The following is a 24,670-nucleotide window of genomic DNA, read 5'->3' as shown; positions in this document are numbered from 1 at the left end:
TTGTTTACTTTATTAGGTAAAAAACCCTTGAAAATAAAAACACTACAACCGAACTATCCAAGCCCAAATATATAACTTAGTCAACTTACACAGAAACTTATCCACCACCAAAATAGACAAAAATTGTGTCAAAATTGGGAGTGGGGGAATCCATGAAACACTTATTTGAGTTGGAATTCTATCAATAAATTTTCTTTTGGTTGTTGTTATTATTAACTAAAAGAACATAGAACTAGCATATAACCCAGACATTCCACTTAATACACCTCCCCCAAATGAGAGCAAAGTTCATTCAAGTTCACACCAACATTAATAGCAATAGGCAAAAGGTAGCATCCACCCAAGTGCTCACTGACAGATGAATGCTTCAACAAATGTTACATATATACCGTAAGCGGACTATTACTTGGGTTTAAAAAGAAAATTCCAGGCAAGTTAAACAGTTCAGCGGTATGGCACTTGTCTAGCACAGGTGAGGCCCCAGAATCCACCCCAAGTACTGGGAAAAAAATCCCTTTAAAAATTAAAACACCTAGTTTTGAGAACAAAAGCCAAACAACCCCATATAGCAGAATCAACTCAAGCCAGATCTTGGTAAGCTCCATTGTTTCATTCTGACTACTACCCACTTTCTGATGCATGCTCCCCAACTCTATGAAGTACATCCCTTTCTTTCCCTCTTTCCCTCCACTACTGCGGCACTCTAACAAGACCGACAGTTACCGAGCCCCACATCACTACTAGAGTGATCATGACAGCAAATGTATGAAGTGCTTATTTTGTGTCAGGCAAGTTTTTTTAGGCTCAGAGGATACAAGCACAGAATCAGAAAGCCCTCAGGGAATTCAATGAGAGATGAGGGTGGGGAGACAGAAGGAATGGCATTATTCTATTTTAGATAGTAAAAATACTGTGAAATGAAAGCAAGCAGGATCAAGTGGGGAGCCACTGCAGACAGAAGTCAGAGCAATAGTTGCTACAACTCTGCTCAACAATGTCTGCTGTACTGGAAGCCATGTGATAACACAACTAGAAGCTGCATCTACAACTAACAAGACAACCCATAATGTATAAAACCAAACTTTTATGTAGGAAAAATATAAAACAAAGTAAGAATGAAAACTGAAAACAAAATGAATTTCACTTCCTCTGGCAGAGCAGCATTCTGTCTGTTAACACTGTGTAACCAAGGAAAGTCACAATGCAGCACAGGTCTCCTGAAGCACACATACTCAGAGAAACCTTCTTTAACATACCAATTCATGCTCTGTCACGCCCTTCAATTTAGCTGCTCTCCAGTTAGTCAGACTGGAATCAGGTGTTGCATCGAGGCAGTAAATGACTTTAACCATTCATATTGCCCAGGGTTCCAAAGAAAATCAAGCAGTCTGGTGATGTTCTTACCTCTACTGGGTTCTCTCATACTAAATCTGTTATTGACTTACTGACCTATCAAGGTCCTTCTTAGCTCACAGCTCACAGTTCTGGAGCATCAACACAAATATGATTTGTCTAGAAAGTGACATTTATGTTAAATTCCTTCTCTGGTCTTTAAACACTTGACACTGTTATTTCTTATAAAATCTTTTTATTTTTCTGATTTTATTTGTTTTGTTTCTCTTTGTAGCCTTGTCTGTCCTAGAACTTGCTTTGCAGTTTGAAGCTGGCCTCAAATATATAGAGATCTGTCTGCTTTTGCCTCCCAAATGCTGGAATTAAAGGTGTGCACCACCACACCTGGCTTGTTTTTTTTGTTTTTTTGTTTTTGGTTCTTTTTTTCGGAGCTGGGGACCGAACCCAGGGCCTTGCGCTTCCTAGGCAAGCGCTCTACCACTGAGCTAAATCCCCAGCCCCTGTTTTTTTTTTTTTTTTTTTTTTTTTTTTTTTTAAGATTTATTTATTCATTATATATAAGTACACTGCAGCTGTCTTCAGACACACCAGAAGAGGGCATCAGATCCCATTACAGATGGTTGTGAGCCACCATGTGGTTGTTGGGAATTGTACTCAGGACCTCTGGAAGAGCAGTCAGTGCTCTTAACCACTGAGCCATCTCTCCAGCCCCGACACTGTAATTTCTTTTTTTTTTTTTTCTTTTCTTTTTTTTTTCGGAGCTGGGGACCGAACCCAGGGCCTTGCGCTTGCTAGGTAAGTGCTCTACCACTGAGCTAAATCCCCAACCCCGACACTGTAATTTCTTAAGCACTACACATTTCATGATTGAGTTCACCTTTAATCTCTTAGGTCTTCAAGAGCAGACATGCTTTACTCATTCATTACTCATGCTTTATATGCAAGAGTTCTAAAGAGGCACTACCCTTGAATTAGGATAACTGAAATGGCATGAAGTCCTGCTTGGTGTCCAGGTACCAAAAATGTGATGGTTTAGTAAGAAATCTTACCAGACTTGTAAAATAACACTAGCTGGCTATATCCAGACTCTATTTCTGCCACCAATAGCATGAATCTCAAAGATGTTATTAGCAGATTTTCCATTTGCAAAATGGTGAGACTATCATACCAACCTGGGAGTAAAAACCCAAATTGATGGGGACAAAAAGTGTGGTGACCCAAGCTTCAGCACTCAAGAGGCTGACAGGATCCTACAAGTTAAGACTAACCTGGGTTTACACAGTGGGCTCTAGACCAACATAGCCTAAACAGTGAGACTCTGTCCCAAATTCAGTAAGAAAAGCTCATTTAAAGTAAAACATTGAATGGAGCATGTAGCTCAGTGCAACACATAAACAGGCACAGTTACCAATTCTCCAGAGGGCAGTTTCCCCACTGGTAAACTGGTAATATCTGCTCTCTCAACTCAGATTCACATCCAAGTGTCACGCACCACTTAAGGTACCAAGATCCCTGAGTTGAGGAGGGGCGAGTTTCATAAGAGAGCCACAATGACAGCTGGTTAGTATCTGTTCTACTTAGTAATCTGTTTCATACGACTTAAACAATATAAAGCGAGTTAGTTCTTCAATGGTTTAAGACGTTGTAACAGAATAAAAAATAGCTATATTCAAATTGTAATTTTGTCCCCTTCTTTAATGTAATGCAAAGCTGTCAAAACCCAAGAATTTCATTGCATTCCAAACCTAGTAAAATGTGAGTGAGTGCAGGATGAGAGTCATCTGAAAAGCACTCCTTTCCTATCAGTTTTAATGAAGCCAAGGACAACTTGGAGCCACAAAACTGATAGAACAGCATTCCTTCAGAAATCACACTATATTATTACAATCTACAGTACAGTGAATGGAATTGTATTACAATGTAAGTCATATTTATCACTCTTCGGCTCAGACAGCCCCATTTCACTCAGTGAAGACGAAATCTTCAGAACAGTCTACAAGGCCATGGCTGTTCTGATTTCCTTTCTTTCTTCATGATCTCATGTGTAATCCCCTCATTTGCTAAATGCTATAAACACACAGCTCGTCTAACAGCGCAGCTTTGCCCCCTTCAAGGCCTTCACACTGCTGTCCCCGCTCAGGACATTCCTCTCTCCAGATACTTCCATGGGTAGAGCCATCCCTCATCTTCTCCCTTGCTTAAATATTGTCGGTGTACCCAAAGGCTTTTCCCACCACTCTACTGCAGCTTCTCCCGAGCCTCCTTTGCTGGCACACACTGCTCTTTAATATACAGCATAACAGAAATCTCTCTCCTTCCTCAAGAGAGTTTCATGAGGGGACTGGTAAAATGGTTCTGCAGGTAAATTGCCTGACCAGGGCTCCATCCTGAGGACCTACGCGGTGGAAGGAGAAAACCAACTCCCACAAGTTGGCCTCTGACCTCTAAGGGAGGGTATGATAAACATATATACATAAACAAACACGTGCAAAAATGTATTTAAAGAGAGTTTCTTGAGTGCACTGGTCATAGACTTAACACTTAGGCAATGCAAGAGAGAACAGGAACAGAGACAACTAATTTTATTTTTAATAAATCACATTGGGCCATGTAATTCTCCTTCTAGGTAAAGGAAAATAACATTTTTGCCCCTGGAAGAATAAATTTTCGTATCAGACTTATTGCTCACTTCCTACCTGCCTGAACAGGATACAAAGTTTAAACGAATTAAGACATAATCCCTCCTGTTCAAGTGTGTGTAGGAGACAATGCAGAAATACCACTTGCAACTCAACCCCTCAAAAAAACAAACAAACAAACAAACAAACAAACAAACAAAAACCCAACAAAACGCAGGAAAGCCACAAAACGACAGCCTAAAGGAGTAGGGTGAAGAGTGAAAGGCTAAGATGACAGAAAAGCTTATCTATGCTTCCAAACTTGAATAATTTTTCCTTACGTTTCTGGTACGCGTCTGCAATCCATATATATTACTTATTCGCATCAGTCAGGCTCAAGTAGGCCGCAAAAAGTTTGTAACTATGGTGATGATGTTAATCATGACCCACTCAAGGTTTCACAAAGATCAATGACTATTATAGCCGTCTAACCTGTCAACTTCCGCTACCGAGACCCTCCCCCTCCACTTGTGGGCCTGCAATCCCCAACAGCTACCTGCAGGGATCCACACACCTCCACTGGCTCTCAGAGCTTCGGAGCCCAGTACCCTAAAAATCCCTTCCCGTAGCCCATCAAGCACCGCCTCCGGAAAGCCGCCAAGTGGGCCTCGTTTAGACGTGCGATGAGCAGGGCCGTGGGAAGGCAACGCAGCTCTGGAGGGCCGCCCTCGGGGCTCCAGAGAGCATACCCATCCCTCCCCTGATCCCCGCAGGCGCCCAGGTCCCGAGGCTCCGCCGATTCTTTGTTAAGCGAGGCCGAGGTTCCTCCGCCCTCGACAGGCCCCAGTTACCTCTCGTGCCCCGGGGCTAGCGGCGCTGCGTCTGGAGAGCCCTTTACACAAACCTGCTGCTGCGGCTGCAGACGCAGTTGCTACTACAGTCGGCGCGAAAGAACCCCCGCGGCCCTGCGTACGCGCGGTGCGGGACCGCGTCCAGCCGCACTCTTCCTCCGCCCCCTTCGCCGCCGCCTCACGGCCCGTTGCTGACTGGGGGTGGGGTGGGGGAGTGCATCTGACATGCGCGCTGAGAAGGGCGCGAGCCGAAGGGTGTGGCTGGGGCTACGGCTCCCGAAAGGCGCCAATTACGCCCGCCCTTCCGATTCCGGAACACAACATTAAACACGTCACACACTCCGGACCGGAACCTGGTTCTGGGTGAGGATTGTGTATGGCTCGTGTAGAGAGTAGATCTGGAATGGAGAGGACGGCGGCGACAGGGAACTGCCCCCCAAAACTCAAGATAATAGGAAACTTCATTTACATAAGAATGTCGACCCTCCCTTAGCTCTTGTCCCTTGCCAAAAGACAAAACAACACACACACACACACAAAACAAAAACCCCACAACTCGGGCAACATTTCCCTTCAGGCCTCCGTCCACATGGCCCCATAGACTATGGCCACCTTTAGCTTCCGGAGCATCAGATCAGAGTGACGTCAACCTGACGGAACTCTACCGGAGAAACCCAGCCTCCGCTAAAGCACTTCCAGCTCAGGGGACGGAGCGGGTTCCGTAATTTTCCCAGCAGCCCAATTTCGCCTTGCGCGGATGTCCTTAAGGCCGCGCCCCGCCCCCACGCCGCGCGCATGCGCAAACTAGCCGTACGCATTCTACGTAACGGACGGCTGAAGCTACGTGAAGAGTAGGGTACCGTGACTGAGCTACCTGCTCTGGGCTGCTCAGTGACCTCGCGGCCCGCAGATAAATCTTTGCGACCTGAAGGCAGAAACCAGACAAAGGCAGGCCGGGTGGAGGTGGTGGCCTCAGGAGCCCCGGGTCCGGTGGTAGCCTCGGGTGCAGGTAGGTAGCGGGCCATGACATTCCAGTCGGTGTGACGGGGCCAGGCCCAGCGGTGACTAAGTTGCGTGGCTGCAGAGCCAGGTACTGTTTCTTTTCTTCAACTCTTTAAGTCCGGCCGGTGGTGACATGCATCAGTACCCGCAACTTATCTTTCCTGAATTAAAAAAAAAAGAAATTAAACCTCTGTCCATCTTTTTCTGCTCCATTTTCTGTTGGGCTTTAGGAAGGTTTAGGGATCATATTAGTGGTTTCGAGTAGATCCCAACCAACAGGACAAAAATCTGAGAAAACATCTGGTGTGTAGCCAGAATGGAGCATAGACACTAGGCTTCTCCGTGGTGGAGGTAGGGCCAGACCACAAGAAGTTTCACGGAAGCAACCACTTCTCGAGTCGATCTTGCCCGAAGGTTTCTAATACACAACTCGTTTGTAACCAACACTTGGTAAGGTGACAGTAATGTCTACGTTATTTCTAGAAGTTTCATCATTTTGACTAATGCCACAGAGGCCTGAAAGGACAAGCAGTGATGGTTACATTTACTCCTTTCTACTGGGTGAGCTTGTCCAAGATAACCAAGAAGGGTATGTTAATGCCTGTGCCTGGATTCTAGTGTTTTCTGCTTCAGCCGTCCTAGAGGCTTGGGTGACCTGGAAGAGAGCTGTGCATCTGAGAAATGGGTTGACAGGTACAGCCGAGTCTCCTCAGAAAGCAAGCCAGTGCACAAATGGCTTGAATAATTTTAACCTAAATAACCCTGAGGGAACCTAGCTGTATGAGTTACGTTAGAAATACTTCAGTGTTGTGAACATTGCTACTATAGATTGAGCTTGTAATGACGGGACTGTCAAGTTGACAGTGAAACATAGTTTCTTCTACTTGAAAAGGGAGACACTAAAGCAGAAGCTCTTTGATTTTTGAGACAGTATCTCACTCTTGCAGTCTGGTTTAAAACTCACTGTGTAGGACAGGGCAGGGCAGGCCACTGGAATTCAGGGTAGTCCTCTTAACTTAGGCTCCCTGGTGCTGGGATTACCGAATTGAGGTACTACACCTTCTTTGTCCCGCCCCCCCTGCTGAGTATATGGTCTCACTATGTAGTCCTGGCTAGCCTTGAATTTGGACATGTACCTGCATTTGACTCCTGAATACTGGGACACCCCACCCCACCAGCCCCTTGGGAGTTTTTGAGATAGGGTCTCATGAAGAAGAGGATGGCCTTGAACTTTGATCTCTCGGCCTCAGTCTCCCGAGTGCTGGGATTACAGGAGTATACCACCAAACCCAATTTTCTATAGTCCTGGTATCAGCTGAGGTAGTCTTAACAACTTGAGTTACATTCCCAGTCTCCCTTTGTAACATTTTTAAAATTACATTAATTTATTTATTTGGGTCAGGCATATGTAAGGGGAGAGCATTACACCACTGTTTATGTGGAGGTCAGAAGACAACTTCTAGTTTAACAATCAGTAGTAACACTCCACACATAGCCTGTCAGCAATAATACTCTTACACATATCTAGCCTTTAGGCTGAATTTCAATGCTGGTGTTTGGGGGAGGGAACCGTATTGAAAATACAGTATAAATAATATTTTTACATTATCTTCTGAGATTTTGTGCAAAAATCAATAATCTTTGGCTGAGGCTATTTTTTTTTTCCTTTTCTTTTTTTCGGAGCAGGTGACCGAACCAAGGGCCTTGCGCTTGCTAGGCAAGCGCTCTACCACTGAGCTAAATCCCCAGCCCTGGCTGAGGCTATTTTGTAACATAGTAGTTGCATCTTCTTTCTGTACTTAAATGTTCACACTTGGGATGGTCGTAGCAATCGTGTGTCTAGGAGAGAGCATGATCTGCAGGGCCAACACCTGTCTGCAGTTGATCTATAAGTAAATGGCTTTCTCTCTCAGTGCTGACAGTGAAGCCAGCCTTTGTCTATCAGCAGAATGACTACAAGGACTCTACTGGCAAGCTTCATCCCAGTCTTGGTTTTTATTTATTTATTTTGTAACTATTTACATATCCATAGTTGTATCTTTTTTTTTTTTTTTTTGGTTCTTTTTTTCGGAGCTGGGGACCGAACCCAGGGCCTTGCGCTTCCTAGGCAAGCGCTCTACCACTGAGCTAAATCCCCAACCCCCCATAGTTGTATCTTATTCCCCATAGTCCTTAGTTCTTTTAGAAAGGGTTATTTTTTAGTAGTTCACTTTTATTTTGTGTGCATTGGTGTTTTTCCTGTACACATGTCTGTGAGGGTGTCGGATTCCCTGGAGCTGGTGCTGCAGACAGTTGTGGCTGCCGTGTAGGTGCTGGGAATTGAAGGTCGTGTGGAGGAGCAGCTGGTGTGCTTAACTGCTGAGCTGCCTCTCCAGCCCCTAGAAAGGACTCAGTGGTCTCTCAAATGTACTTTTTGGGGGGGGGGAAGCTTATGAAATATATAAGCAAAAGGAAGATTTTAGAGAATTGAACCTGAAGAAATTAAAAGCATACCCTCGTTTTTTACCGAGAACTGCTGACAGGTGTGGATAGACCCCGTACCTCTGGCCTCAGCGCACTGTTTCCTTTACATAGGGCTGTCTGAATGCAAGAGCATCGAGGAGGAGAAAAGCAGGAGGCTTTTGTGAGACTGGTTTATTTTTTAATTAAGGTCAGCCTGTAGGTTGGCCTGGCCTGAGCTCAGTATATAGCCAAGGTAGGCCTTGGACGTCCGGTCCTCTTTCCATTTTCCAAGCATGTGCCACCACACCTACCTGGTTTGTAGATTGCTAACAGTTCACACAATATGATAATCATGTATGTGCAAGGGTAGTTCACTTAGCACACACTGTTTCTCACAGCTTATTTTTAAGGTGCAATGAAAGCCTTCTGTGCTTTCTGTGTTGTTCTCTTGGTGTTTGGGAGTGTCTCTGAAGCCAAGTTTGATGATTTCGAGGATGAGGAAGACATAGTAGAGTATGATGATAATGATTTTGCTGAGTTTGAGGACGTCGTGGAAGATTCTGTTACGGAATCTCCTCAGCGAGTGATCAACACTGAAGATGACGAGGATGAGGCCACCGTGGAATTGGAAGGGCAGGATGAAGGCCAAGAAGGCGATTTCGAAGATGCAGATACCCAGGTGGGGCTTTTGTTTTTAAGTTTATTTATTTTTATGTGTGCGAGTGTCTTGCCTGCATGTAGGTAGGTATGCTGTGTGCACACGGTGCCCATGAATCCTATGGAACTGAGCAGCTACGTGGGCTCTGGGAGTCAAGTCCAGGCCCTTTGCAAGAGCAGCAAGTGCTCTTTTAAAAATGAGACATCTCTCCAGCTCCACCAAGTAGGTTGTTTATTATTGATTTATTAGGGAGTTCAGGAGGATGGGGAAATTGATTAGTGCTTTCTCAGACAAAACCCAGATATAGGGAGACTATTGCTGTCTGGAGTCGTTATTTTTGTTTAGTACTTTTCGTTCAGCTCTTCCAGTTTATTCTCTCTGGAGGGTTGTTGTTGCTGTTGTTTTGTTTGTTTGTTTCAGTTTGTTTGTTTGTTTTTTACACAAGGTTTCTTTTTGTAGCCTCGGCTGTCCTGGACCTGGCTTTGTAGACCAGGCTGGGAAACCATACTGTAGAGCTCAGACTCACAGAGAGCTGCCTGTCTCTGCCTCCTGAGTGCTGAGATGAACCTGTGAACATTTTGTGGTGTGTTCCTACCTTTTACCTTGATAAAACATTGTGTTTTCTGTGCTTACTGGAGTAGATAGATCTGAACTGAGATAATGTATGAATGAGAATTTAGAACTTGGGATTTTAAATTAAGTGTCCCCATTCTTTTGGCTTTTGGGTTTTTTTTTTTTTTTTTTTTTTTGTCATCTTTCAGGTTTGCTATTTATTTATGCTGTGTATGTCATTTGTTTGCTTCTGAGAAAAGGTCGCACTGTATGTGTTTTTCTTTTTACCATATGCTTTGCTCTGTGTGTACATTGCAGAGTTAAATTAATACAACCAGGCTAACTGACATATCCATCGCCCACATAGTTTTATGTATAGGGAGAAGAGTGAGAAAACAAGGGCATTTCCTTCTGTCTGTTTTGTTTGTTTTGAGGCAGGATCTCACCATGTAGCCCTGGCTATCCTGGAACTTGCTATGCAGACCAAGATGGCCTCAAAGTCATGGACCACCTCCCTCTCAAGTGCTGAGATTAATATACTTGCCACCATGTCTAGCTCTCATCAAAATTCACATATGAAATGCATTATTAAATGTCATTAGTATGTTAGTTTTCTGGAATTTGCTTATCTTAACAACTCCAAGTTTGGTATTTTGCTAAAAGCATTTTAAGCCTTTGTGTTCTGTACCTGTTGCTGACGAATCATGTTTTTCTCTAAAGATGTTACCAACAAACTGCAATGCAACTGCTGGCGCCATTTGTAGACATGGTTGTGTTTTGTTTTTATAGGAGGGAGATACAGAAAGTGAGCCATATGATGACGAAGAATTTGAGGGTTATGAAGACAAACCTGATACCTCTTCTAACAAAAATAAAGATCCAATAACAATTGTTGATGTAAGTGTGTAAGATTCTAAATTGCAGACTATCACCCGTTAATACCATAACTGTAGCCCGTGACATACAGTGGGTGTTGGAACAATAGTCAGTCATACAGAGCTTACCATGCATTCCGATAGCGTCCATTGCTGTGATGCTGCTCTCATGTCGTTGCCTAGCTCTCTGCCTTTACTTCAGCACAGTGAGGGGTGATTGGACATACTTAGCTTGATCCATTTGATAGTCTTTACATTTTCTTTCTTTTTTGTTTTGTTCTTTTGAGACAGGGTTTCTCTGTGTAGCATGTAGCAGTTCTGGCTGTCCTAGAACTCACTTTGGAGACTAGGCTAGCTTTAAACTGACAGAGAGTCACCTGATTTTGCCTCTTGAGTGCTGGGACTAACAGTGTGTGCCACCACACCCAGATATACATTTTCTTAAAGAGTCTTTTCAAAGCTGACCTGGAGCTGGGAATGGTGGCCATGGCATTGGTCCCAGCACTCAGGAGGCAGGGGCGGGCAGATCTCTTGAGTTCTGAGTTCTCTGATATACAAATCGAGTTCCAGCACAACCTGGACTACCAAACCCTATCTTAAAAAACACACAAACCAAATAAAAAATAAAAAGCTGGTGAAAATGAGCATATTTTATGTGTAGGGGTGTTTTTTCTGCATTTTTATTAAGTGTACCACGTGCATGCCTGTGCCTCTTGGAGGACAGAGACAGTATCAGGTCCTCTAGAACTGGAGTTAAAGGTAGTTATAAGCTACCATCTGGGTGCTAGGAACTGAACCTATGTCCTCTCCACGAGCAGCCAGTGCTCCTAACATTGAGTCTTTTCTCTGGCCACTAAAGTGTGATTTTTCCCCAGTGAGAGTAAATAACAGAAATGTCAGCTTCTGTCTGTGGGCTTTCTCACTCTTCATCCATTCCTTAGACTCCATGTACAATCTCAGCCAGCACTAAATGGGAATTCACTAAATGGGAATTTTTCCGTCTTAAGGTTCCTGCACACCTCCAGAACAGTTGGGAGAGTTATTACCTAGAAATTTTGATGGTGACCGGTCTGCTTGCCTATATCATGAACTATATCATCGGGAAGAATAAAAACAGCCGACTTGCTCAGGCCTGGTTTAACTCTCATAGAGAGCTTTTGGAGAGCAATTTTACCTTAGTGGGTAAGTTAAGCCAATCCAAGTCCGGCAGCCTGCCTGGAAACAGTCTGGTAAGAACAGTTTATCCCCCTCGCTCAGCAAAAATAGCTAAATGCTCTCACAGAATGCTGACTACAGTGCATTTGTTTTCTCCAAGGATCCCAGTTTGTTGGGTTTCTATATAGGAGTAAATATAGGCTCATTTTTCATTAGTCAAAAGTATAATTGCTAAATAGCTTTTGATAGTCAATATAAAAGCAAAACTTTTCTTTTCTTTTTTTTTTTTTTAAAGATTTATTTATTTGAATACACTGTCAACTGTCTTCAGATACAGCAGAGGGGAATCAGATCCCTGGATGGGAATCAGATCCCTGGATGGTTGTGACCTACCATGTGGTTGCTGGGAATTGAACTCAGGACCTTTGGAAGAGCAGTCAGTGCTCTTAACCACCGAGCCATCTCTCCAGTCCTAAAAACAAAATTAAAGTTAATTTAAAATTCTTGTTGAAACAAGAAACTTTGGCATTTTAGGTAGTTGGGTAAACTAATTTCAATTTGATTTTTAGAAATGGGAAATCCTCACAATTCCTTCAAGTTTGGGGTCCTTTGATTTTTATGCCACAGATGTAATGTACACAGAGTCTGTAGAGTGGGCAGCTGTTTGAGATTGTGGGGTCGACCGTCTTCACGCTCAGCACCTTCAGTCTCCTTAGTGATAAGCTCCCACCCGTCTGCCAGTGTTCACACACACTGTGGTGTACTTCACATGCGTTGTTTTGTCTGTTGTTGTAGTTGTTTATAATTGGCTCCTTACTGATTTATGTAGTGAGGTGGGGGTGGGCAGGAACGCTACTGAAGAGAGCATAAGCAGGAGAAACAACCGTGGAAATCCATCCGCTCCTGCCGTGCGGGTCTCACCATGAGGACTTGGGAGCCAGTGCCTTCCCCAGCTGAGCCATCTTGCTGGTCAATGATTCTGTAGCCCTGACCAGGCTTCTACCTCCCTAATGCCACAAGGTTAGACCTTACAAAATGTTGGGTTTTGTTTGGTTGACTTTTTTTGTTGTTGTTGTTGTCACATATTGTTTTTTAATTGTTCTTTGTTGCAACACTGTTAATCAGATATAGTTCCTGTTTTTTTGTAAGCAGGAAGACCGTGTCAGAGCTTACTAAAGGGTTAATTGCAGCCATGTTATTAGACTGTATTAATCTGTACCTGTTGCCAGTGGGCGCTCTCTTCCCTGTTCCGTGGTTGCACAGAGAATTTGGGTTGGGGATCATTTGGGTGGTGGGGTCAGTCTCTGGCTCATCGCCCTCCCTCTTCTTCATGCCAGACAGAGTTCAAAACTTTGTTATGGAAACAATAAAGAGTTTTAAAAGCAAAGAGAAGCCCCGCCTGTCCCAGCCTGTGCAGGACCCTTCACCCCAGCACACGTGGCCTAGCAGATGGCAAAGAGCCTGTCTGTCTCCTTGATGCCAGGTCTTGGTGCCTGCTGTGCACTGGTAACGGGAGGTACCGTTCTCTCTGCTCTCCGCATAAATTTACAGAGGAACGTGAATGGATAGCAACGTAAAATGGTGAACAGTGGAAATCAGTCATTTTGCACAGGAATCTTTGGGAGTTGTTTGCTGTAGTCTACTTGCAGTTGGTATAAAGTTGAAATAAAACAATGATTTTGGTGATTTGAAATGTGTCAAAACTGCCTTTGAACTCTACACTGTCCGAAGTAATTGGAATTAATGGAGCTCATTCAGAAAATCCAGGCCTTATATACGAGTGTTGCTATGAAGATGGTGGGCTGAGAGATGACCCTGAGTATGTCTTCAAGACTAGATGAATTAATGTATGATAGAGCAGATGTAACCTTACACTTCACATCACTGAGATGTAAAACCTGTAAATGATACTGAAGTAAAAGCAACAGTGCTGATCCTTTAATCCCTGTCCAAGGAGACTCTGAGATAACAAAGCATTGCTATCCTAACCTGATCCAGATGCCCAGTGAGTCAGATTCGGTGCTTTTACTCGTAGGGGATGATGGGACTAACAAAGAAGCCACAAGCACAGGGAAGTTGAACCAGGAGAATGAGCACATCTATAACCTGTGGTGTTCTGGCCGAGTGTGCTGTGAAGGCATGCTCATCCAGCTGAGGGTAAGTAGGGAGCGTCTGCTCCGACAGCATCCTCCCCTCAGGTTTAAAAGTGAACAGTCGCTGATCTAAAGTCAATGCTTCCTCCCTCCTTATCTGACGTAAAATAAGGTCTGAGTATTCTATGTCTGCATTCGAATCCTTCCAAGGCCCTTTTGTAAGTGTAAACTGCAAGGTATTGACTAATTTCTCTATTTTTTCAGTTCCTGAAGAGACAAGACTTACTTAACGTCCTGGCCCGGATGATGAGGCCAGTGAGTGATCAGGTGGTATGTATTCCTGCTGATTTTCTTGGTACAAACTGAATTATTTCCCAACTCTTCCATTTCTATCTGGATTGTGTTTGGACTCCTGGCAGTCTGTGTCGGTTCCAGAAAGCATGAAGCTTGCTTAGCAAAGCAGATCACCGTCCTCTGACCGCAGCTCTTCAGAGGCCTCTGATTATTTTCTGCAAGGATTTAAGTTTTGTTTGTTTGTTTGTTTTACTTTGGTTTTGTCTCAAATATTTTTACTGCAAACAATTGATTTCGATTGAAAGAGCTCAGCTCACACTCTAGGTTATTGGGTCTTCCATTCGTTAAATTACTGTGAATCTACAAACTGTATCCACTGTCAAAAAAGTCTCTTGCCTCTCTCCCAAAGAGATATTCTCAGGTACGATTGTTGCTCATTTGCTTTTTTTCTTGTGGATTCTGTTAAAGAGAGCGCTTTTGCAATTTCCTGTAAGTACAGAAGTACAGTTTTTTTTTTTTTTGGTTTGTTTGTTTCTTAAAACAAACAATGGTAGTTTTAAAAACTACCATTTAGGGGCTGGGGATTTAGCTCAGTGGTAGAGCGCTTGCCTAGGAAGCGCAAGGCCCTGGGTTCGGTCCCCAGCTCCGAAAAAAAGAACCAAAAAAAAAAAAAAAAAAAAAAAAAACAAAAACTACCATTTACCAAGTTCTTCCCTACATTAGCATCTTGGGTCCTCCTTTTGAAAAAAAATTGAATTTTATGTGTGTGATGCCTACATGTCTGTCTGTGTACCACATGTGTGTCTAAAAGATCAAAAAAGAGTATTGGACCTTATGGAATTAGTTAGTGTTATGAGCTACTGTGTGGGTGCTGAGAACTGAACCTGTGTCTTCTACAAGATCAGCCGTGTACTCAACCATTGGCCTGTCTGTCTCCAGCCCCATGTTTTCCTTTTCCATATACTAAGAATTTGGCCCAATCGTAAAGAAATAAAATTAGTACAACTAGAACCACGTTTTATCATGTCAGACTTCTTTTTTTTTTTTTTAAAGATTTATTTTTTTATTCCATGTATGTGAGTACACTGTCACAGTCTTTGGACAGACCAGAAGAGGGCATCGGATCCCATTACAGATGGTTGCTGGGAATTGAACTCAGGACCTCTGGAAGATCAGTCAGTGCTCTTAACCACTGAGCCATCTCTCCAGGCCTATGTCAGACTTCTTAAGTTTATAACATTGTCTCTTTCAATGCAAAATATTAAGCATTATTTACTTGTGTAAGGACATTTTTCAACAATGGTCAGTTCTTGGATTCTCTAGAGAACAGCTGGGATCCAACAATTCACTTCTGACACTGCCTGGAATTAGCTTCAGGTCCCACAGGTTGAAGGGTTCAGGCCCCACCCCCATCCACGTGTCCTTACTTGTGGGAAAATTTCAAATCCCAGGCCACCATACCATATGCCCTTTTGGCTGGTCACCTATGAGGTTCCCGTCACCTCTCTCCAGGTTTCATAACTTTCGAATGATTCACAGAGTTCATGGAAAACCTTTGCTATATTTACTGACTTTATTAAGAACACAACTCGGCAATAGCCAGTTTGAAATAAATGAGGTGCCAGGCATGGTGGTGCGCCTTTGATCCAGCACTGGTGAGTCGTGCGGGTAGGTCAGCCAGCTGGACTAATAGCGAGCTCCAGCTCGGTCTACAGAGTGAACTCAGCCTGGCCAGAGATACACGGTAAGATGCTGTGGATGAGGGCGGAGGTGTGGGAGCCTCTTGATCGTCTCTGAGCATCCTGCTTCTTTAGTGAATTCACAAGTTTACAAATATGGAAGCTTTCTGAAAGCCGTTCAAGGGTTTGTACAGCACAAAGCCCCATGGTCCTCTCTTCAGGACCCTGAGGAGGGCTGAAAGTTTCAGCATCAGCCCCCAATTCCTGGAGTTGTGTGGAAACCTTACATTAGTGTGAACTCAGGCTGTTTGAAAGGTGTCTCTTGGGGTTGGGGATTTAGCTCAGTGGTAGAGCGCTTGCTTAGCAAGTGCAAGGCCCTGGGTTCGTTCCCCAGCTCCGAAAAAAAAAAGAAAGAAAGAAAGGTGTCTCTTATAAATAATGGAACATAAAGGTTTAGCTCTGTGCCAGGATCTTGAAACAAACCCACATATAATTCCTAAGCCACACATACACTTGAATCTTGTTTATTGCTGACTAAATATTACCACCTGGGGCTGGAGAGGTGGCTCAGCGGTTGGGAGCTCTTCTGGAGTACCTGGATTTGATCCGCAGAACCAACACCCAGCTCATAACCAACCATCTGTAACTAGTTCCAGGGGATCCAATGGCCTCTTCTAGCCTCCAGGGGTGCTGCACACACATGGTGCACAGATATGCATGCAGCCAAACACATAACATAGAATAGAAATAATAAGTCTTTTTCTGCTTGTTTTTTGAAACAGTCTCACTATGTAGACCAGCCCTCAAACTGGAATTAAAGGTATACATCTCTATGAACAGCAAGATTTAAAAAAAATTTTTTTTGAGATTTTTGTCTCAAAAACAAAACAAAAAACAGTAATAACAACAAAAAGCCAAACAAACAAACAAAAAAGAAGATCCAGAGCCATTTATTATCTCACAGTTATGAGTACATGAGTGACCCAGTTGGGGTTAGCTGGATCCTCCGCTTAGGTCTACAAGGCTGAAAACTGTGAGCCAGGCTTGTGTTTCCTTCTTTACAAGCAAATAAAGATTTTTGTTAGAATTCAGTTTCTTATAAGTACCTAGTTTCTCACCACTAGGAATTACTCGGGTCCTGGAGGTGTGGCCTCAGGACCTTATAATCCATCCCTCTTCCTTGATGATCACATTGGTCCCAAAGACTTTCTCCTTCAACTAAGGCCCAGTTATTCTTAATAACTTGCTGGATTATTTCTCCTACCCAAGACAATGCTCTTTTATTAGTTGAATCAACTGATTAGGGGGTTCTACTATACCCATGAGCCCTGTCCAAGGGAAGAGTGTGTGTAGCGGAAGTCAACTTCTCGGGGCCATTAGAAACCTGCCCACCATAGACCTCAGTAAGTGTGTCTTGTCTTGTTTTCTTCTTAAAGCAAATAAAAGTCACAATGAACGACGAGGACATGGATACGTACGTGTTCGCTGTCGGCACTCGCAAAGCTTTGCTGCGACTGCAGAAAGAGATGCAGGATCTGGTATGTCCAGTTGCTCTGATTTAAACGTTTGTTGAAGCTGCCTCTATGACAAGGAAGTTCAGCGTTGTAGGACAGCACAGTCTGTCTCTCAGACGTTAGGCACCACTTCAAAATAGATTGATTATACATACCTAGCTGTTTGGGAAAACGATATAAAATAATCGTGTTCCGTGTTTTCAATTTTTCTTCCAGAGTGAGTTTTGTAGTGATAAACCTAAGTCTGGAGCGAAGTATGGACTGCCAGACTCTTTGGCCATTCTGTCAGAGATGGGAGAAGTCACAGAGGGGATGATGGATACAAAGGTAAAAGTGATAAAGGACGGTGCACTAGTGCACGACTGATGGACGTCGTGAGTTCTAGACCAGGCTAGGTAGTACAGGGAGAGACTCTCTAGATAAATGAAGAAATATAAATATATAAATTATATATATATATATCATAGTGAATCTTATTTGATCCTTGCTGAAACAACAGGTAAATAATCTCTGTCTACAGATCATTCATGATAAAAGCATTCTCTGTGTGACTTACAGTCATCTGCCTGATTTTGTTCAATTGAGTAACACAGCTGTCAATTGTCCGCCATTCTCATTGAGACATTGGCCAGCTCTTGTGTTGGGAGAGTGGTCTCCTTACAGTTAGGACAGGTCTTCTCTGAGCCATATGTTAGTTACAGGGGTCCACTGCTTCTTCACACTGATAGACAGCTAGCCAGAGAGCGGTCAGTCCAGGAGACAGACAGACTGGCAGTTAAGAGCACTTAGCGATCGATTGTAAGGGCTGTAACTCATGTCATAGCACCTTCTAACAAGCTGAGTGGCCCACAGCTCCAGCTATGAGGGATGTGACTCTTTTCTGCCTTCCCCAGGTGTACAGCACACACGCACACTCATTTACAACCACACAATCAAATAAAAAGTTCTCTGAAGACCTAATGACTTTCAAGCTTTCATGGTTTTTGTTTCCAATTTGAGTCTCACTTTGTAGCCCTGGCTCATAGAGGTCCGCCTGCCTTTCTCCCCAATGCTGCAAATAAAGATGTGTGCAACCCCTTGAAGCCAAGTCTGCTTGTCTAAGACTACAGTCCAATCTTGAGTTTCAGTTTGTCTGAGTAAAGGTGGGCACATGGCGATCTCGTCATGGAAGGGGCTAAGGCTGGAGGGGGCTGCAGAGAAGAACCTGGCTGTGCTGGAACTCGCTTTTTAGTCCAGGCTGGCCTTGAACTCAAACAGGTCTGCCTGCCTCTGCCTCCCCAGACTCAGAGAACCATTCCTTTAAACTGAAGGTGAGGGTTCATAGATACAAGTTTTTTAAAAGAAGTATTTTAGTCTGAATGACATTTTATAAAAGTAAGGATTAAAAGGTAAATATTTCTGAAAGCTTAGAAGTACATCAAGCTTTAGTTAATATTCTTTCTTTCTGATTCTCTTTCAGATGGTTCACTTTCTTACACACTATGCTGATAAGATTGAATCTGTTCATTTTTCAGACCAGTTCTCTGGTCCAAAGATTATGCAAGAGTATGTATGAAATAAAAGTATTAACGTCATTGTCCTTATCAGTTATGTTGAAACGCCATAGTAGCCTCTGCAGTTTGACTCAGTGGTTAAGAGTTTATTTGCTCATGCAGAAAACCAGGGGCCAGCGCTTGGTTTCCAGCTCCCCTATGAAGCCTTAAAACTGCTCTTAACTCCAGTTCCAGGAGGTTTGACACCCTTTTCAGGCCTCCATGGGCACTGCATATACACATACATGCAGGCAGAAAAACAAAAGAAGGCAAAAGTAGTTAAAATATGGCTTTATTTATTTATTTATTATTTAATGTCTGTGAGTACGCTGTAGCTGTCTTCAGACACACCAGAAGAGGGCATCAGATCCCATTGCAGATGGTTGTGAGCCACCATGTGGTTGCTGGGAATTGAACTCAGGACCTCTGGAAGAGCAGTCAGTGCTCTTAACCGCTGAGCCATCTCTCCAGCCCGTGGCCTCATCTTAAATATAGGCGTATTTCTGGCTCCCGGGTGGAAGCAGAGATGTCCACTGTAAACATCCCTGGAGAATTTCAGATGTAGCAGAGTGGGAGGATGACTGTTAAGCCCTTCAGCTTCTGTGGTTACCCATGACTTGGGGGTGCAGAGTACACACACTACACACACTGCTGTTTGCAGGTACTTGCCTGCCCGAGTCAGATGCATGCTGGTATGCATAGACAGGTCTTTTCTTACAGTCTCTTTTAACAGATTTCTCTTTGATGGCAGGGAAGGGCAGCCTTTAAAGCTGCCTGACACCAAGAGGACACTACTGTTTACATTTAATGGTAGGTATTGTGAGTCCTGTCTGTCTAGTTCTTAGTTTCCTCGGAAATGTTTTCGAGATTATTTTTCCTTCTGAAATAATAGCTCTAAAACTACAGCATTGCTGACTTCATTGCTCCTTGTTGATTTCTGGGCTCCTCCAAGGAGCTAGTCTGTTCGCCAGAAGTATTAATGCTGCCATTACTCAATAGGAAAATGGCTTTGTTTTCCAGTGCCTGGCTCAGGTAACACGTACCCAAAGGATATGGAGGCTTTGCTACCCCTGATGAACATGGTGATTTATTCTATCGATAAAGCCAAAAAGTTCCGCCTCAACAGAGAAGTAAGTCCCTATGTTTTTACGAACCACTTAGTATGGAGTAAAGTGTTGTCAAATGACAATATATCCCAAATGCTAAAAAATAGTAAACTTTTAGCTTGTACACATTTCTACAGAGAATTATCATAGTAGACAGTAGGGTAGAAACAGGCATGAAGATAATTCAAAACAAAACAAAACAAAAAGGATCCTCCCCTTTTATTGTTGGGTTTTCCCCCGGGTGGGCAGCAGCTGTCAATGACTGCAGTGGTTGAGTCTTTGCTAGTTGACTTGAAAGTGTCAAAGGGGAGGAGTTTTAGCAGCGCTAAGTGGGGTTTTCAACTGTGCATTAGAATTGGTTCCTTATGAAGCGCAAGGCCCTGGGTTCAGTCCCCAGCTCCGAAAAAAAAGAAAAAAGAAAAAAAAAAAAAAGAATTGGTTCCTTATGAAGTCTTTGCTTCCTGGGGAAGGGCAAACAAAAAGCAGATAAGAACCGGGCACGCGTGGAAGAGAACTTTCTGAAGCTGACACATGTACAGAGACAGGAGGCTGCACAGTCTCGGCGTGAGGAGAAGAAAAGAGCTGAGAAGGAGCGGATCATGAATGAGGAGGACCCTGAAAAGCAGCGCAGGCTGGAGGTGAGACACTCCCAGAGTCTCAGGCTGTTGGGCTTGGCTTTTCTATTATGAGTTTTTATTTTTGAGATAATTATATCATTTCCCCTTTCTTGACCTCCCTCCCAAAGCTCCCATATATTAGTTCTTATCCTCAGCGCTCTTTCAAATTCATGGCTTCTTTGTTGTTGTGACTTCTGTGCCTTGCGTGTGCCTCACCTATACAAATACAACCTGTTGAGTGTCTACTATTTGTGTGCATGTTTTCAGGGCTGACTGTTTGGTACTCGGTAACCAGTTAATGCTCATCTCTGGGAAGACTGGTTCTTCTGCTCTCAATGTTCCTTAGCTGCCTGTATCCTATGTTGTTTTTGTTTTGTTTTGCTTTCCGGAACTGAGGACCGAACCCAGGGCCTTGCGCTTGCTAGGCAAGTGCTTTACCACTGAGCTAAATCCCCAACCCCTATATCCTATGTTTTATTTATTCATCTGTTTGTTGCCTTTTTTGAGACATGGTTTCTCTGTGTGTACCTCTTGGCTGTCCTGGAAGTCTGTAGACCAGGCTGGCTTCAAACTCATAGAGATCTGCCTCCTGAGTGCTGGATCAAAGGTGTGTGCCACCACTCCCCAGCTCTTATGTTTTAATACACTTGTCACTTAAAATTAGGATTTGAAACCAGGTGGTGGTGGCGCACCTGGGAGGCAGAGGCAGTTGGTTCTCTGAGTTTGAGGCTAGTGTGGTCTATAGATTGAGTTCCAGGACAGCTAAACAGAGAAACCCTGTTTCATAAAAAATAAAAATAAATAAAATAAAAAATAAAATAAAATTAGTGTTTGATACAGAATCAGTGAATTCTACTATCTCTATAGGTTTTGCTGTAGATTTCTCTTAAATAGCTGGTATCCCAAACTTGAGGTATCCCAAACCTGGTGTGGGTGCTAGGAACCAAACTCATTCTCCAGAAGAGCAGCAAGTACTCTTAAACAGTAAACCATCTCTTTAGCCATCATGCCTGGCCTTAATAGCAATTTCTACATTAGTGATAGTTAAATGAGAACTTATCTTTTAAAAAGGGTGTCGCGGGGTTGGGGATTTAACTCAGTGGTAGAGTGTTTGCCTAGCAAGTGCAAGGCCCTGGGTTCGGTCCCCAGCTCCGGAAAAAAAAGAAAAAAAAAAAAAAGAGAGAGAGAGAGAGAGAAAGGGTGTCGCAGTTGAATTTAATATCATCTCGGGTGACTTACTGAGACCTTACCTCAAAGAAAAGAAATACACACACCATACAAAAGTATAGTGCTGTTTCTGTCTAAATTAAGATTTAATTAGCTTTGCCTTGTTTCCCATTCATTTTTATTCCTCAGCATATGAATTGGTAATGTTTGTGTTTTGTCTTTTGAAACAATGTCTCATAGCACAGATTGGTCTGGAACTATGTAGCCAGGGTTGGATGTATAGCACAGATTGGCCTGAAACTATGTAGCCAGGGTTGGATCTATAGCACAGATTGGCCTGAAACTATGTAGCCAAGGTTGGATCTGTAGCACAGATTGGCCTGGAACTAACTGTATAGCAAAAGTGCAATCTTTCTGCCTTAGTCTTCCAAATGCTGGGATTGGTGTGGTCCTCATGCCTGACTTGCAGTTATAAGTATCTTCAAGAATGGTTTATGTGTTGCAAGACCAAGATTTTGAATAAAAGGCCAGGCATGGTGATACACGCCTTTAATCCCAGCACTCAGGAGGCTGAGGCAGGCAGATCTCTGTGAGTTTCAGGACAGCCAGTGCTGTAGAGAGAAACCCTATTTCAAACTTCCCACTCCCACTCTCAAAAGGGTTTTGAATAATGACACATGTGACTGGAGGTGCCCGTGAGGTTCAGAAGCATCAGTTCTGTAGGAGCTGGGATTTAAGGCAGCTGTGAACCACCTGAGGGATGCTTGGAACAGGACTTGGGTCCTCTGCATCACGGTTAGAGCATCTTGAGTTCTCACCACTGAGCAGGTCCTCCAGTCCCTGTTTTTTTTTCAGTCTGTTCTTAGAGCTTAATTTGGATCCTTCTCTCCCGTCCCTGTTAAACAGGAAGCGGCTTTGAGGAGAGAACAAAAGAAGTTGGAGAAGAAGCAAATGAAAATGAAACAAATCAAAGTGAAAGCCATGTAAAGTGGTCCTACGGGCCTGTCCTCGATGCCGATGCCGGAAGCTGGAAGCGCTGTGTCTGCCGAGTCCTCACCTAACAGTCACGTGTTTCTGGTGACTCAGAGATCTTTATTTCACCCTCTCCTTTTGGTTTGGAGTTCTACAGAGGTTAGAGATACATTGAAAGGGCTTTTTCAGCTATCTCCTTCCAGATAATCAAATTATTTTGGTTATTCTCTAAAAGGAATGGTATATAAGTATGTGTAGTTTTACAATGTTTAAATTATAATGTGAATCATTAGTGCTTTACTTTGGTGTTTGAAGAACGATCATGAAATTTCTAGGTAGGTTGTTGCTTTTTGTTTAAACTGAGAGTTGAAATTTCTATGGAGACTGACTCTAACCCAACACCCTAAGAATATCTATTGGAATTGCACAATAGCCATTGCTTGTTTTTCTGTGTCCACATTAAACTTGTGAAAAAAGTGGAATCTAGAACACTGTATGTGATGACAAGGTCAGAGACTTAGAACGTAGTACAGCATATGTTTTGTGTGGGGGTGGTGCTGATGGCAGTATGATAGGAAGAGATCCATAGGTGTTAGGATACTGTAAGTCCATGGAGGACTCTCGAGGTAGGTAGTACAGGAGTGGTTTCTCATTGCCTGATACTATGAGCTAATGACACTGAGTGCTGGATTTGAAGTAGTTATGTGCTTATTTTTTCTGAGCAAGAAATGCATGAATAAATGGACTGCGTCAGCTAGCCGGATCAGCAGTCAGATGGCTGGTCTCTGTGAGGTCATAATGGGTTTCTTGCTTGCTGCAGCCTGTGAGGTTTTCATGGAGGAGCTGATCTGTCTTATGAGTGCGCTTGTTCTCTGCCTGCTTTTATATTGTCCACAAGGCCGGTATGTACTGTCTTGAAACACATAACCATTGATATGCACAAATATGCTTTTAAAAAGTGAGCTTTTTTAAGTGATTCAGAATTTTGTCTGACTCGTGGGGCAGGAGCGATGGTGGAGAGAGGCCCCTCTCTGTGCATAAGCATTGGCTTGTCGAGAGCTCTGCATTTTATAAATGCTTCCTACCGAGAAAGCATTTCTTAAGTCTCTGCTTGTACCAGGTAGTTCTTGCTGGGGTGGGAAAGGGTTGTTTTGTGTTGGGAGTGGGTAGTGGGGTTTGGTTGACAATTTCTGTGTTCTGATGCCGCAGTAACAGTGAGGTGTGGTGAAAGCTGTGTGCTGTTGCCTTGGGGATTACATGGGGTTTTTCATGTGGCTTTGTCTAGGTTAATAGAAATTATGCACTGGGATATACAGGTGTAGTTAAGTTATTAAAAATAACACAAGATTGAATCACTTTAAGGCCATATAATTTTAGACTTAACATTGTTTTACAAATCTTAAAGTACATTTAGAATCAAATTTTATGTGCTTAGTTATTGTTTAAGTAATATAAGCTTTCTGAAAGTCCCATATATTGGACCGTGGCAGCTAATTTTGTAACTTAAGCATTCATATGACTACCTATGACATATTAAACTGATTGACAAAAATCTGAGACTGCGGCTTTGACTTTTTATAGTTGTCCTACAAGAATATGTATACTGTTCTCTTATTAAAAACATTAAAAGGTTTTCCTTCAAAAATGTTAATCTTGAATATTCCTTTGTGGTTACCACTGAACACTTTTGGAGTATTTTATATTCTAAAGCCCTCTATTGTTTGTTTCAGAAAGGGTCTCACTATGTAGCCCAAGCTGGCCACAGTCAAACTCAGAATTTTCTAGCCTCAGCCTCCTAAGTGCTGGGACACTGACATACCACTGCATCTTGACCCACAGGTTGCTTTGTTTGTTTAAATTTAAATTTATTTTTATTACTTTTTAGATTTTGTTTGCTTTTAATTTAATTTTTTTATTAATTTATTATAATTACAGCATTCTGTCTGCATGTCTACAAGCCAGAAGAGAGCACCATATCTCATGTGGTTGCTGGGAATTGAACTCATGACCTCAGGAAGAGTCAGTGCTCTTAACCTTTGAGCCATCTCTCCAGCTCCCTTGGGGTTTTGTGGTGGGGAGGGGGTGTTGTTTGGTTGTTGTTGTGGTGGTGGGTTTTTTTTTTTTTTTTTTTTTTTTTAAGATTTATTTATTATATATGAGTACACTGTAGCTGTCTTCAGACACACCAGA

The 24,670-nt window shown here is 43.1% G+C and overlaps 2 protein-coding genes across 7 annotated transcripts in view; one reads left to right on the top strand and one right to left on the bottom strand.

Moving 5' to 3' along the window:
• The window catches only part of Ddx42 (DEAD-box helicase 42), a 32,075-nt gene extending 26,475 nt beyond the window's left edge, over positions 1-5,600 (bottom strand). For 2 of the 6 annotated variants that reach the window (NM_001440254.1, XM_087572435.1), the window contains 1 exon segment: positions 5,435-5,600. The gene's annotated coding sequence lies outside the window, so the exon portion shown is untranslated. 6 annotated transcript variants of the gene reach the window in all.
• A 67-nt stretch (positions 5,601-5,667) lies between these two features.
• Positions 5,668-24,125, top strand: Ccdc47 (coiled-coil domain containing 47). Its single transcript, NM_001013974.1, is given in 13 exon segments — positions 5,668-5,831; positions 8,665-8,945; positions 10,266-10,373; positions 11,359-11,533; positions 13,542-13,663; positions 13,864-13,929; positions 17,009-17,110; positions 17,303-17,413; positions 18,546-18,631; positions 19,370-19,428; positions 19,639-19,748; positions 20,195-20,362; positions 22,415-24,125. Coding segments are annotated over 12 exon segments (1,452 nt in total). The 5' UTR covers positions 5,668-5,831; positions 8,665-8,681; the 3' UTR covers positions 22,496-24,125.
• Positions 24,126-24,670: the final 545 nt, after the last annotated feature.

The sequence above is a fragment of the Rattus norvegicus genome, chromosome 10 (assembly GCF_021556685.1).
Source record: "Rattus norvegicus strain SHRSP/BbbUtx chromosome 10, alternate assembly SHRSP_T2T, whole genome shotgun sequence".
NCBI lineage: Eukaryota > Metazoa > Chordata > Mammalia > Rodentia > Muridae > Rattus > Rattus norvegicus.
Note: the sequence above shows the minus strand (reverse complement) of the source record. Positions and strands in the feature narration are given on the sequence as shown.